Source organism: Nilaparvata lugens, chromosome 3 (genome assembly GCF_014356525.2).
Source record: "Nilaparvata lugens isolate BPH chromosome 3, ASM1435652v1, whole genome shotgun sequence".
Taxonomy (NCBI): Eukaryota; Metazoa; Arthropoda; class Insecta; order Hemiptera; family Delphacidae; genus Nilaparvata; species Nilaparvata lugens.
In genome coordinates this window covers 69,694,380-69,710,956 of record NC_052506.1, presented here as the reverse complement: position 1 = coordinate 69,710,956, position 16,577 = coordinate 69,694,380, and the positions used below count along the sequence as shown (strand labels likewise).

At 33.1% G+C, this 16,577-nt stretch overlaps 1 protein-coding gene across 1 annotated transcript in view; it reads left to right on the top strand.

Moving 5' to 3' along the window:
• Positions 1–16,577, top strand: part of LOC111055569 — a 548,424-nt gene that overhangs the window by 297,955 nt on the left and 233,892 nt on the right. Inside the window, exon 2 of the mRNA XM_039422878.1 lies at positions 15,377–15,557. Coding sequence (XP_039278812.1) covers positions 15,377–15,557 — 181 coding nt within the window. The remainder of the gene's footprint in view (positions 1–15,376; positions 15,558–16,577) is intronic.

Below are 16,577 nucleotides of genomic sequence, written 5' to 3'. Positions count from 1 at the left end.
ATGAAAGTCTATATTTGTTGCAAATACTGTTCAAATCTTAAGAAGTAATATGTGAAATCTTGTATATTTGTTATAGTTATGGGTCTGCTCATAAGCCACCCGCGAATGGAAGTTGTGGAGTTGTTTTAATGAAGGATCCAAAGAGACCTCATTAATTATTATATTTCGATTGTATCCAATGGAAGGAACAATCAATTATTTATTTTCTCGTAGCCAAAAGTGCACGATATATTGTTTTTAGTGTTAAGTGTTGAGTTTTCGTAGAAGTAAGGAGATGAAATAGTGTATTCATCACAATATCGGATTTTTCAAATAGTCATTGTTTCGACTCGTCTCCCAATTACCTATTTAAAATATCCTGGGGGCTTTTGTGTGATGAATCTTTCAAATAGATCTCATGAGAAGAGAGAAAAAATTGTGATTACCTTTTAAAATGAAAGAATTTGCTAAAGGAATAGTTAGCGACCGAGCAATAACACTTACTTATCAGTAACTGTGTATTAGATAAGAGTACCGTTCTGTACTGAATATTTTCTAGGAAAATTATTCAATAAAATTATAATTATTTTGCAAATAAAGCACAAATTATTTATGAATCGCTCACTGATTTTGAGGTTACACTTTATTTACTATCGATCAGATGTTTTTAAAAACAGTTCGAACGCAGCTGACTGATTCAAAGTATTGTCAAATGTCATGCCGGTTTTCATGCAAGGTAAAATATCATTCCTAAAAATTATAAAACTATCAATAAAGGATCAAGAATTTCAAAATAAAAAATAAAATGTATGTGTTATCGTTGAAATTATTTATTATTTAAGAAATTATATTATACGTCAGGTCTTATTGTAACTAAATAGGTCATAGCATGAAATTATATTATTGATAAAATGGCAGAAATTATTTATAACAATCTCAAACCTAATAAAAATTGTACAAGAATATTAATTTATTAATAATTTAATTCAACTGAACCACATGGTAATTAAATCTCTATGGCAGGTCTAAGCCAATCACAGTGCATAGAAATAGCACCAAGACGGTGATCGTTTGAAAGCAACACATGTTAATCTATTATCAGACACCAACCCTGCCTTATCAGTTACACTAGCACGTGTACATTGTATGAGAGGAACTATGTCTAGAAGATTAAGCAGTTTTAAGAATTACATAAATTAAATTATTATTGTAATTAAAGGAATTGTATTCTACTACTTGCCACTGACGTCATGTTTACGTCACAAGCGTTCTACCAATGGCAAATTTTTATGCAAATTATTACATTGAGATTCTGAGAAGCAAGGTCTAGCCTAAAAGCTTAGAGAAAAGAGCAGCACTTCCCTTTTGAAATCCTTACCATGTAGATCTCTTTTTTATAGTTACCAAAGACCTATTTGTGAAAATTTCTTGTTCGATTTTAAATGTTCTATTTGTGAGCCGATATTTTAGGCCAATTTATTTGTTATTCGTACATTTCTGTTCTCATCAATCGATAAATTTAAAAGCTTAAAGTAAATTATCCCTTAATTAATTCGGTGAAGGAGATATTTAAATTAAAATTCCCCACGTGCTGAAACCGAAGCCTGGATTGCCGCCGATCAAACGATTTTTGATCTAAAGAAGAAAACCACGACTACCAAGGAATTTCACGTGAGTTATAAGTCATAAGGGGCCCCAATCTACGCTTCGAAAATATTTCAGTGCAGAAAACATAAATTTTTCTTCGTTAAATTATTGGCCACGCCGACAAGCGCTTTAGCATTTAAGAGTCTAGAATTTATTCATATTAAATTTATAAGAATTTGTAGTTGATTAACTATCCTCCGCTGCCTGAACCACGACCCCGAGCATTTTTTAAAAAATATTTTATAATTCATTTTTTCACTATTTTTTCAAAACTGTTCAATTTTATCAATTGTAAAATTCTGTTGAATCACGCATGGTATCACGCAAGCACAAGAACATTTTTAACTCCTTCTGTTAATGCTAAATTATTATCAACCTGTAAATCAAATTCTGAATCTGCACTGTATGATTGCATATTTTATTGTAATATATTTCAGTTTTGTTAATTCGCTTTCTGAGTTCGATTATTTCTTAAGCCTGTCAATTATTGTGTCTGATACGTTCTATATCATCAAGAACCAATCGAATACGATCGTTGGAATAATTGAATTAAGCTGGATATTGGAACAGGTCTAGGTGGATGTAGCGAGTGGGGTCAGATCGAGATATTTATTCTTTGTCCTTACCTGCTCATACATCAGCTTTTATCTGTTACCTACCTCGACTTAGGAACGAATGCATCAATTGTACAGCAGAGGCAGCCATAGATCATATAAATTCCTACAATAGAGCTTAAAACCCGACAAGACTCTGTTCTCGAAGTATATTCTGAACGATATTTGGTTCAAATACCGTATTTTTAATCCTTCAGAACTTATTAGAGACGCAGTCCCGTAAATTATCTACATCGGGATTTTTGCTCGACCTGTATGATTTTGTATGCTCATTCTTCACAGGTAATAATTTTAAGGTATCCGTATTCAGTGTTTAGCGATCGCTACACTACTTATAAAAATTTCATCACAATACAATTTGTCATTAGAAGAATCAAGGGTGAGCGAGCGTTTAGGCCTCCCGCGATTCCGACAATTGTATTGAATCTTGTAGTGAATCAATCAGTCTGGTGTACACTCAGCGTCCACACACGCAATTACAAAATTTATAGCCGCTACACCATTGACTCAGTACAAGATTCACCCTACATGTGTGAAGCCTTCAAATCACGCTCCACACTATTTACTACAGTAAATCAATTGTTATAATGATAATGAGTTACAACCTGAGTTACAACAAAGGAGATAATAAGTAAGAATTTGAAATGTATTAATAGACTACTCAATCAATAATATTGATATGAAAACCGTATTTACCTGTCAATTGAATACATTTAAAATAGAACCAACTTCATTATTCATTATTATTTATTTATTGGTTCAAGATACACATTTATTATTCATTAAAATAATGTTAACTTGGTCAACATTTGAACTTGACGTATTGCAATTTGAGAGCCTTACGTAGCCTTAAGTAATTGGAAGTTATGAACATTGTGATTCAAGTGTCTCGATTTCATCCACTGCAATAATTAGATTCTTCGATTTTGATGTAATCTACTACTGCAACCTGATTCAGGTGATGTCACGTTTAGCAATCATTATTGTCTGAGAGCCTCCCTTCAATCCCTGAGAGACATTTGAGACGTTCCTCTCCATCTTGCCAGATTGAACTGCGACCAGGATTTAGACAAACAGACAGGGATCAGTCGTCACGCGGCTGTTACATCGCATACATTAGAAAGGACATACGCCTCGTACTACCCTGTAATACAAAACGCGTTCAGACTAGACGTGTTTGGCTTTAAATTATTCAGGTGTTGAACTCAAGCAATGCACATGTCTAATCTAAGCTATTAGGCGCACTCCTGTCTATTCAGGCGATTGCTGATCGTTATGTGTGTGAGTACTAGTCGTAGTAATCCACCTGAAACTACTAGGCAAATCATGTCCTCCTCCACATACACTCTCTTGTGAAATCAAATATCATAGACAATCAACCTCATTCTTCATCATACTGCTATAAGAGGTTGAAAAAATATCTAAGCTTGTAAAATTTCCTATGTTTTGGAAGCAAGTAGAATATTATAGAAAACTGTTTGTGCTTTATAATGTTGGGTGAATCTATCAACTTGAAGTTAAATGAGATATTTCATTCGTTGGAATATCCGATTAATTTACTCAATCGTTTTGATTTGTGATTGCTTTTTGGAGTCAATTAGAAAAACAAACGTCCAATCTCTCTACTCAATACGATTGGAGATCAAAGATTGTGGAGTACATAAATATCAACATTCACTATTGAACGTATAGTATTATCAGTAGGTATGGATGTTGGTCAATGGTCATTAATTTCAAAATACAGATAATATACCAGTTTCGCTTGGGACTGCATTCCTGTGAAAAAAATATTTGATAAAGTTCGTTAAATAGTGGATAAATTGAATTCAGTAGATTTTTCTTTTCATCTCAGAGATAATAATAGACTATAGAGGGGTATTTCTCATGTTTCTCATTCAGAATATTGTCGTGAGATATCATTAGAAGACTCTCAGTTAATTATTATTTTATTTACTGACAATAAAATCAATTGAAATGTACAATAGTCTCATAGCATGACTCCAATATTTGATGCTTCAGGATCTTCCATCTGTCAAACTAATATCACTATCACAATGTTGTACTTTTTTCATCCTCTCCTAGATCAAGTGCAGCTCAAGTTCCACCAAGTTGGTAGTTGTTTTGTTCCTTGAGCTGGTCGGCCTGGATATTTTCGTTTAAATTGGGGCTGGGAGTACAGAAAGGACCAAACAAATCCATTATCCGGCAATAAAACTCTTTCTGCTCTCCTCTGGAATTGATTGTGAGGGCTGTACATTTTGAAGCCTGGTCGTAATTCCTCTTCGAAAATACTGTCTCTGGAAATAAATCACGCAATCGTAAAAGATTCAGGATCCTTTCATTTTCATTTCCGTTCTGTATTTTACTGGCCTAAGGGTGGGAGAGAACAAACGCAAAGTTATCAAATTGTTTCATTGCTACTGTTCCTATTTTTACAGCATTGTTGGATTGGATGAGTAATGTTTTTCATGAGTCAGAAGGTACATTCTGGAATTCCATAATTATCTGATCATGTTATCAACAGAAACAATGGTAGAAAATATAAAAATGCTTTCATACTACAATTTTATCAAGTGCTAATGCTATCCTTGGTTATTTACTTTTAATAATTCATAGGTGAAATCCCTTTTTGTGATTGTCATGATAGTTCTTAGCGATTGACTTATTACTTTACAAAGTTAATGAGATTATTATTCAAAAACTTTAAAGCCATAAACACATTAAACGTTATGGTGATGAGAATTCACCAAAAAAAAAAAAAAAAAAAAAAAAAAAAAAAAAAAAAAAAAAAAACATTAGTGGAGAATTCAATCTATGAACTCTATGAACATATTATATTATTAGAGATTGAACAATGTTTGGTCGTTTGGTCGTAAGCCTGTTGCATAACCTAATTTTTCATGTTCATTGTGGAAGCTTTTAAAATAAAATATTATTGTTCTCCTGAATATAACTTGCAAACCCCAATGATCAATATTTTTTTCAATGAAAGGTTTTGGAAACTTCCAAATATTTCCAATTTCGTTTTCATCAGATTCTCTCTTATCGACAGCATGACTATCTGTAGGGATGACATTGGCGCAAAAGTGGTCCAATGCAGTGTGTGAGTGTCACACTCGCAGGTGGTTGGATGACATTTGATTGGAAACATGCAGCGCTTTGACATGAGGGCTTCGTTGGAGATGTGTTGGTGGTGGTGGGAGGGGGGGTTGAGGGTAGGAAGGCAGGCGCAGATAAATGAATGATTAATTAGAACTGGTTAGGATGAATGTTTGCCGCGTTGCTAACGCCAGCCTTTGTCAGGGAACGAGGCGAAGGTACTTTGGCACCGCATCAACTTCATGTCGCCGGCAGTCAGCTTGTCTCTAATAAATCTCGACTCTGGATTCGAGCAGCGCAGAGCAGAGCACAGAGTGAGTCAGAGCCGAATCGTGCGATGTCTCGAGTGGCCCGGCCTGATGCATTGGGGCTCGGTTCAGTCATTGATTCCAATGCCAAGATAAGAGTCTACGCACATGAATAATCTGTAACCGAAACGATAAAAGATCAGATTATTGAAGTGTATGTACGATATGTGAACTTTTTGTGATTTATCATGATGTTCTCTCAGTAGATTATTACAACAAATGTCAGAAACATGCCATAATCTGTATTTAGGACAATGAGAGATCAGATTATATTGAACTGTACATGCGATGTGAAGAGCTTTCATGTGATCTATCATGATTTCCATTCAGAAGATTACTACCACATGAATATAATACACAGTACATAATTAAGTCATCTGAAGAGGTAAGAGATTCTTAGGGATGGCTTTAATCATACAAATATGTCTTGATTTTTTCAAAGGAACTTGCAAGCTGTAATTAGGACAATACTTTTAAGGTTGTAAGATAATTAATATGATTTGTTTAGGGCATCAATATGACATTAATGATCAGAGCAGCATCGACACTGATGACAATGGTCACTTATCAACAGCATATTTCTGAGCATAGGAATCTGGATTATGCAAATTCATGAAGCTTTAGTACTTCGAAGACAATGATTCGATTTAGTAGTATCATTATGTGGATTAGTACTGAACCTTCAAGATCCAACCATATTGAATATTATAATGAAAGATAGTGATCTCCCCTATTTTTTCTAGATGGTTCTGTTTTTCAAGAAAAAAATCTCTCAATTCTCTTTATTTTATTATTAGATTCTTTGTCATACTCATCACCAATTAAAATTCTCATCTCGTCTAAGCATTTCTAAAATCACACTATATATACTAGGGATATAGAGATTGGATAGCCTCTGAAATTAATATGGAACTCATCAACTGAACCAGAAACTCATCTTCAAGAATTACTAAATGTCGATTAGCCGCAAACTGAAAGTAGGCTAGCTAGGGATAACTGAATTAGTCAGTTGTAGAGGATGCTTGAAAAGATTCTTATGTAATATAACGAATGAAGAGGAAGGAAAATGCTAGGTCGAAGAGTGGGATATGAAGATAAGTAGAAGACAGATAAGAAGAAAAGAAACACAAGATAGAAGGAATGAGAAGGATGAGAAAGACAAAAGAAGAAGTAAAGATCAGGGAGAAGACGTTTCAAGAGAAGTGGATAACACAAGCAAAGGAGAGAGGTTAATGTGAGAGTCTTGAAGGTCGGATATTATCAAGGAACGATTGTTGGAAAGGGGAGGGATTGTTATCCTGTGGAGGCGGGTGGAGGGTGGTTTGATGGAAGCATTATAGCTGGGGGGTGGATTCTTTCGCATCTCGTTAAATCTAAATTACATCAATTAGAAGGCGACGTCGGCTGCGGTTTGTTGTTTTTACAGTCGGTGAATAGTTAGTTCAAACAGGGAAAAACAGACCTTGAACAAAGTTAGGTCTCTTTCCCGCAACTGCACTCAGCTATCTTTCCAACACTGATTCCCTGCAGTAAATTGAATTCAACGACAAATCAAATGTTTGTAATGACCTCATATATATGTATATATATACATACGATAGCGTATCTAGAAGTACAAGTTTCATGATCCATAATTCTATAATCTCTGTTTTGATTTTTTTTTACGTTACAATATTTCCATGATACATTCTATTCATTGTTTTGAAGATTCTTGGAAAACAATTGCATCCTTCTAATCGAATTTGTGCAGTAAAATTTATACTTTGAGGATTTTCTTACAAAATAGCCTCATTAATATGCTCCATATTGCGGGATTGCAATGATAATCCAATGAATATCGGGGCACCGAGCTTCGCTCGTTATTTATTTATTGATAAACAGAACATAATTATTTAGGCCGGATGCACACCGGAGAAACGCGTTTCGTGAAAAAAGTTTCAGGAAACGTGAAACGAAAGTTGCTCGCAATCGACTGATAAGATTAAGCAGTGAACGTTTTTTTTATGCATGCGCGAGTGAAACAGATTGCATGAAACAAGTTTCATGAAAGAGGGCTTCACGAAATGCGTTTCTCCGGTGTGCATCCCGCCTTAGAATGATTGGGGAAGTACTAACAGGCATAGCCCAAAACTGTTTCTTCCCCGAATTTTGATTTATACACTATAAATGGTCCGTCCAAAAAGTAGGTTATGTTCCAAACACTTGAATTCAGTCCAATTTTCAGTCCAAATATTTGAAAACAGAAAAGTTCTAATTTAGATTGTTTAAAAACTTTGAAAATTCTGATATACTTCCATTTTGAATAATATACCATAATCAGATATTCTGATCAAGTTGATTGAAATTTCTAGATAAAATTATTCTCGTGAAATAAGCTGAGATTAAGAGCCACTCAGCAGCTGAGTGCATCTGCTAAAAAAAGTTTTAAGGTTGAAGGATTAAAAGAAAAAAAATAGCTTTGTTGATGAATTTGGAAACATCGCGAAAATATGTTTCTATTTCAAATATGACTATTATTTTTGATCAATTATGAATAATTTGAACTCTCAAACCCTCACTGTTTCTTTATCTTTCAGGTCGTGTTTATATTTTACAGCTGGCTAGACGTCAGCTTATGAATTTCGGGGATGAAATTCATTTTCCCCGAAATTGATAAGCTGACGTAAAATATAAACACGACCTGCAATTCATAAATAATATAAATTTACAATCCACATACATAATATAAATTCCCCCGAAATTCATTAGCTTACGTATAGCCAGCTGTAAAATATAAACACGACCTGAAAGATAAAGAAACCGTAAGGGTTTGAAAGTTTAATTATTCATAATTGATCAAAAATAATAGTCAAATTTAAAATAAAAACATATTTTCGCGATGTTTCCAAATTCATCAACAAAGCTAAATTTTCGATTTTCCACCGATGCTCAGTGAGGCTCACTCACTTTTTTACTATCAACAGACGAATAAAGTCTCACCTGTTTTTCTAAGGATGAATGATCCTTTTAATGCTTGAGCGAGTTTTCCCAGGGATGAGACCTATTGCAATCAAATTTTCATATCATAAACCTTTGTTACAAACTCCATCGAAAACGTTAGTGCCGTTTCCGATATCCATTGGATATAAATACATACCCATATAACCATATAAATACATATATATATACAGAAATTGCTCGCTTAATATAATATGATTATCCTTTAAGTAAACAGGTAGTAGAAATTTGGTGTAAGTTTTAAGTTGTACCGTAGGTAATGAAGCTCATAATTGGCAACTTGATATAGTACAAATCAATTCTAAATGTGTTTTTTTGGAAGATTATATTTGTCGTTTGTGGAGTATATATCTATAAAACTTGTACATTCTCTTGAAGGACTTGAAAAAGATTCCATCAATTTTCACGAATAAACTTATAATATATAGACTATTACATTATATACTTCTCCAATGCGCTACTTCGGAAATATTGAAGATACAAGAATGTATAGCTCATGGGCAATACAGGCTCCTGATGGCAGCATCCTTATTCTCTTGAATAGCTACTCTCCAAATACTCCATACTTTTACTGAATCTTTAATTGATTCTCACATTGAGATAATGTCTGAGTTTAGTACCTGAGTAATCTTTCAAAACTCTTAACTACCATGTCTCAGAAATGTTAGTGGAATTGCCGGCGTAGGCGTATCATGTGCGCTTGCCAAACCTGACACTATGGTTGTGTAAAATACGAGTCACAGTTCAGTTGAGGCCTAGTAATTAAGTTTCACCCTCATTCCTGCCTTTCTTAGGATTCCTCATCAGTTACTTAAACCTGTAACTTGTTCCGAACTTTCTTTCTGACTTTGATATATCACATTTGGGGGAGAAAGACTTATTTGCTAAGAAAGTCTTCTCTTCCACCGTGGAAACACAAACCAGAATCATAGTGTTAATGATTAATGGTGCGATTATTATACCCAATAATGATTTTTATACATATCATTGTATTTTTTTGATGAATTCAACAATGAATTTTCAAATTGATCAAGTTACCTATTAGATTATGCACTCCCGTAGATAGATTATCCATCTACCTAGCTTCAAAATTCTGATTCTCTTCTGCAATATTCAAATTATCATATCATAAAATCAAAGAAGGCTGTGCATTAGCATCAGCTGATGAGCACGTGTTTCAGTAGACTACATTATAACCAAAGATCTTTAAGAGGTATTATTCAAGGTATTTTATTATAACTTACATTACTGAGTGAATTTACTGAAGATAGCAGCAGAGTCTGTCAGATAGCAGCCTCAACTGATTGAGGCAGCAGAGTTTTTTTTTAAAGAGCAGATTTTTAAAATGGATTTATTATACATACTGTAACCTTTAGACCAGATATAGATGTATATTCTAATAAATAAAAACAATATAAAAACTAATAGTACCCTTTATTATTAAAAAACTTTTCAATATTTCCTATTAAAGTTTTTAATAATAAAGGTTACTACACGTTTTAATATTGTTCTTATTAATTTGTACAAAAGTAGCCCATATAAGTGGAGTGATTCTATTTATATTCTACTAGCTGGCCCGGCGAACTTCGTACCGCCAAATAGTTGATGCATCTCATGACAAACTTTAGCTTGATGCACACCTCAAAATCTATAACCCATACTAACAATCCTCAAATCCATACCATCCTATTATTTTTTATTGGCCAAATAATCAGTTCAGCATACTCTTCCATGTGCGTGTACAATAAAATCATAACTGACAAATTAATTGATAACGCATATCAATAATCGACGTGTAGTTGAAGCTATGCTATCTTTTTTCATAAATTACATGTGCTCCCCCGTCCACTCCTTTCACTTACTCAAAACATGCAGGGGATTTAAAACTATTATAGAAAAATCTAATGCATGACCTTGGAAAATAGCTGGAAAATTAATTGCTTCAAAAACTTTTTAAATAATTAGTGAGTGCCGATGAACCCTGATGTCGGAATTATAATAATTGGAGAATCGAGGGTTTCGATAGAAATCAATGGTACAAAATTGATGACTTTTATCAGTAATAACTTCAAATACTAACTTTTATTAAAAACTTGCAGGTAACTCGTGCTCCACGAGGGTCCAAATAAAAACTTGACCTACTGAAATCTTGAAGAATTGAAAATAGGCCTATTACCATTCTCGGTGAATTAAGTATTGAAAAAGATCGATTAATATTAAGTCTGAATAAGTAACTGAATATATGTGACTAATAACTAAAATATGTAATAACCGTAACTAATATAAATGTGACTGAATGAGTAATATCTAAATAAGTAACTGTAATGGACTTCATTTATATAGATAATTATCAAACTATTCAATTATTCGAAGTACAATTATTCGAAACAAAGCACTGTCTTAAACCTGAGGCCGCACTGCTGGATGGTTACAGACAGAACAGTCATTTTGTTTTTAATCTGGGTGTTTAGAATAAAAATACATGAGTGGTTATGGACAATATTACTTATTAAGTAATAGTAGGTACTGTTATGGAGCAGCACACACTCTTCTCTACTATAGTGAGGTCCACGTTATAATGGCAGTGTACGATTGACAATACTGTTGCTGTCCTTTTCTATCATGCAACAAAACAGATAGCGCTATCTCTCTCTCGCTTTGCAATGTTGTCAGTTTGCCAGAATATTTTATTTTTACTTTTGACAGTGACTGTATAAAAGTAGACAAACAATTCTCAGCCGCCATTTTTTTCTTCATTCTATCAAATGAATAAATAAATAAATAAAATACTTGAGTACACAAGTCGTATAATTGATTTAAAATGTATCTTTGAAACAATAAAATATTTTTTTGACATTACCGTATGAGAAACACAAATTAAAATACCTGAAATGACATTTTAAAAGTTGATAACTAACCATCCTAGACTCCATCCATGCTTAAGTTAGGCTATACCACAGAATTAATAATAGCAGATTAAATAATTATTTAATTATAGGAGATTTCTCTGGCTATACGTGAAGGTTAGACCTACTCGTACTGGTATAAATAATATTGAAAGGTTATTTCAGAATTATTTACATTAAAATTACTTTTTTTGAATAGGATTTCTATTTTTCTATTATCTTTAAAAGAAATTGGAGTAGAATACCTACCAAATAACTTAATTTATGTTGTTTTGAAATTCAGATTGTTGTATCACAGCTTTTTAAATTAGCCGCCATTTCAGATTTGTATAAAAATAAAAATCTGATCCCAGTTATAAAAGCAAATTTTTGAATCAAATTATCAAAAAATATATTTTCCTGATTAATTTATCATTGAATTGATTATTTCATCAAGGAAATGATAATTATTATTAGATCAAATTTAATGGAATGAATTGAGTAATAGCTGTGTACACTCAGTGGCAAAATGGAGAGACTTGGCAACGTTTTTCTCCTATCTTTCTTCACTGCCATTATAACGTGGACCTTACTTTATCTATCAGATATATTATTTTATATTGGAGTAGAATGATTGGATGACGCAATGATTATAACAGCTGATTTTTATTTCTGTGTCTGGCCTGCTCACAAATCTTCTCCCTAATGATTACATAATTATGTAAACTCCGAAGGACCGTAGGAAAGAGACCTGAAGTCGGATTATAAATTTGATAGGCCATAAACCTGGTCCTGAACATAACAAACACAACTAAAAAATATCATCAAATTCGGCGTATACATAAAAAAGTTCTTGAACGTCAAAATTCGAGGCTCGATTTTTATTTATTTGGATATCTGGTCTAAGCTATAACCTAATATTTATGCCTCCGTTACAAAATTAAAGATGGTTATTGACCGAGCGAAGTGAGGTCTAAGATCCAAGTCGACGGTTTGGCATTTCTCTTAATGTTTGAATGTTCAAATGTTTAAATGTTTATATGTTGCGCATTTACAGCGAAACACGGTAATAGATTTTCATGAAATTTGACAGGTATGTTCCTTTTTTAATTGCACGTCGACGTATATACAAGGTTTTTGAAAATTTTGCATTTCAGGGATACGGTAATATAAAAGGAAAAATCTGGTGTGGTACACTCACACAACTTTCCTTGCTCATATTTGAAACTACGATCAGACTTCTGTATATGTGTATATATAATTGTTTTCAGAGTACTTTTTCTTTTGTGTAAATTGTGAAACTCGATGATTTTTTTAGTCCTCATTTTTTAAAGTCGTCAAAACAGCTGTTCTACAGATGAAATATCTCGACTATGTCTTATTTTTATGAACTGCGCTACCTACCTACCTCATGCACGAGAAGGAGGTTTCTAAGTCCATTTATCAAGGATGGGGTGGACCCCCAATTAGTTTCCCAGAAAGGAGACTCATGCCAGTTGATAGAGCTGATAAAAAACTATACAGGGTATGAATTTAAAAAAAATCGGTCAAGTTATTTTTGAGAAAATCGTGAAAAACATGGTTTTTTAGTAATTATCCGCCATTTTTCTCAAGAATATTACGGAGCTCCTGCAATTTTCTCAGAAATGACACTCATGTCAGTTGATAGGGCTTATAAATTAAGCTTCCATGGTATAAATTTGAAGAAAATCGTTAGAGCCGTTTTCGAGAAAACCGTGAATAACATGGTATTTTAGTGATTGTACGCCATTTTTCTCAACAATATTACGGAGCTCCTGAAATTTTCCCAGAAATGAGACTTATGTCAGTTGATAGAGCTTATGGATAGCTATCCATGATATAAATTTGAAGAAAATCGTTACAGCCGTTTTTGATAAAACCGTGAAAAACATGGTTTTTTAGTAATTATCCGTCAGTTTTTCCGCCATTTTCAATTTTATTGAATTTCTTATTGTCGGATCCTCATGGTATAAGGACCTTAAGTTTGAAATTTCAAATCAATCGGTTGATTAAGAATGGAGTTATCGTGTTCACAGACATACACACATACACACACACAGACCAACACCAAAAATCATGTTTTTGGACTCAGGGGACCTTGAAACGTATAGAAAACTTGAAATTAGGGTACCTTATTTTTTTTTTGGAAAGCAATACTTTCCTTACCTATGGTAATAGGGCATGGAAAGTAAAAATGAGCCTCCTTCATATATTAGAGTTGAAATAAGACTATAGAATTATTCATCATAAATCAGCTGACAAGTGATTACACAGATGTGTGGAGAAGCCAATCTATTGCTGTATTTGCATAAGGTCTACAGTTTCAATCAGTTACCTGTGGATGAGACTACTGCGTGAGGTCTACTGTTCACAGAACTACTAGTTTGAATTCATCCTTAATCTATTGCCAACCTGAAAGTAGATAGAACCATAGTCTTGCAGAGTAGCCGTAGCTAGAGCTACCTCCAGCTGTTATTGAAATATATATTGGATCACTGCTCTCATGATAATTCCATTTGAACACATGTCTATAGATTGTGAGTTTCAAGATGGAAGCATGTTTTTGAACATGAGACACATGACACATCAAGGGGCTATTCGTCAAGTTTGAACAGTAGTAGGCCTATATTATGACATATAATTACATTTTACTCAACATTTTTATTATTTTTAAAATTTCTACGGCTTTTATCTACTTTAAAAATGACGGGTTGATTGAGTTTTATCACCACATAACGGATGAATCAGGTATAACTTATATACTTGAGAATGTGAATGTGAGTAGGTGATAAGTCTATGAGGTTATGTTATTGTTATTTTCAAAATATTGGATAAATTGGATTCTTTATTTAGCAGTTGGACTTTCCAATATAATGATACTGAATAATAATCTCGTCATTTGCTGTCAAGTTCATTTGCTTACACTATATTTATTAGTTTCAATAATATTCAGCTTGATTTTGATTAGTTGTCATGAATGTAATAATAATATTATTGTTTGATCATGAACATGATCATAATTCTGTCTGAATAATATATATTACATTGCTGATACTTTCATTCTTATTCTAGTATGTTCACGTTATATTTCAATGAGTTAAGATTTTATTAGAAATTGCAGTTCAACTGCTATTCAGTTCTTAGGTTAAAATTTGCAGTAGTAGAAGTCCTTAGTTCTATTTACATAGCTTCAATTGGATATTTTAAATAATTATTATCAGAGACAACTGATACAATATGATACAACTGATACTCACGCTATCTTCTCTCTATGTTATTATACAGTAATTATATTTCAATGTTTAAATTTTTTGCGTCGCTCCAATTAAAAGCTCAAATCAAATTCAAATTGCCAATTCGAGTTCGGGTGTATTCCATATCTAATTTATCAGATTACAGTCACTTAGCAAATATTTTTAATCTCAACACTGGGAATTCAATAGGTAGGCTACCCAACAAGTCTAGGATATGAATATTTTTTCATATTATGTGAGAAAATGTGATAATTCTTATCTATTGTAATTCTATAGGAAGAACATGTTTATTTCCAATTTTATCGGAGATAATGAAATAGTGGAATTATGAAGTACTCGTGGTAACTTTCATGGATGAGATCCTCTTGTTTCTCTCACAAACGAATGTGTCAAAATCATTACAATCTTGGCCATTATGTCTACATTCCTCATCTTGAATCCAGTCCTATTATGTCTATCTACTATAAAATATATTATCCAAATAATAATCCTTGAATCCGTGATTTTGGAGAGATGTTTCCAGAAGTATTCATCTAGAGCTCTTAAACATAATTTGTTCTGTTTGATTTCAGCTGAGCAAAAATCGAGAGACTTGTCTGGCTTGGTGGGTGAGACGGTTGAGCTGCCATGTGCCGTTGATACTGAGAAGTGCGGAGAGCTTCACAGCATCAAGTGGTACAGAGCGTCGTCCAGAATTTATGTGTTCAGCGAGATGGCTGGCATCGCGAGATCAGAGAACGACTACACTGATCGGTGAGTCACTATCAAAGCCATTACTCACTATTTTATAATTCAAATGAGCTGTATCATTCCATAAAAATTGATTAAGAAGATTATAAGCTGATCTCATTAATGTATGTGAATGGCATTTGAATTATTACAATATATCACTATATCAATATATCAGAAATTGAAAATATATAGCTTACAGTGTATGATATGAGACTTATGAGCTTAATATGTTTTGTGTATCTGCCATACGCTCAATAAATGATAAATGACAGGTCCACTGTTAAAATTTTCAGGCAGAGATTTTTCATTGCAAGTATTGCTTGTTTATCATTGTATTGTTGAAAATATTTAGAATATTGTCTCTTTTGAATTGAACACTTCAGGCTAATATTCTCTGAGAAAACTTTTGAATTGTTATAACGAATGTTCAGAGATAGATTTTTGGTTTGCTAGATACCATTTGGAATTTGTAAAGATAATTTGAATGCAGCCTTGGCATGATAATCAGAACATTGGAAATCTAATTGAGAATCCATGATGTAGTTTAACCCTATCTTTATTTGGAGAATATTACCTATGGTGTCATTTTTTTGTTTTCGACCACTGACTGAACTGTTTTTGATGTCACGAAGCACTGTCAGTAGTAAATATATAATGGAAAATACTATTCATTCAATGAAATTATTGATTTAGCACATGATCTTAGAATGATCATCAAATATAAAGTAGCATAATTCTATTTTGGATCAAAAATGCGATTTTATTTCTGTGTTTTATTATTGAGTAGAAAGATCATTTTGTTGTAAGTTCGAATATTGAACAGACTGTCTTATTATTTGTATTATTCATAGTAGTATTATCATAGAGACTATTCTCTAGACTCTAAATGGTTACACCATGTATAGTATCATACAGTAGAATAATTCGTATCAAGCTGATAAAATAGAATTTCAAAGCACTAGACAGATCTGTCTATGTGATCCACGCTCTATATGAGTTACTAAAGAGCTGCTTTATGTTATGATTCTGGATATTTGCACA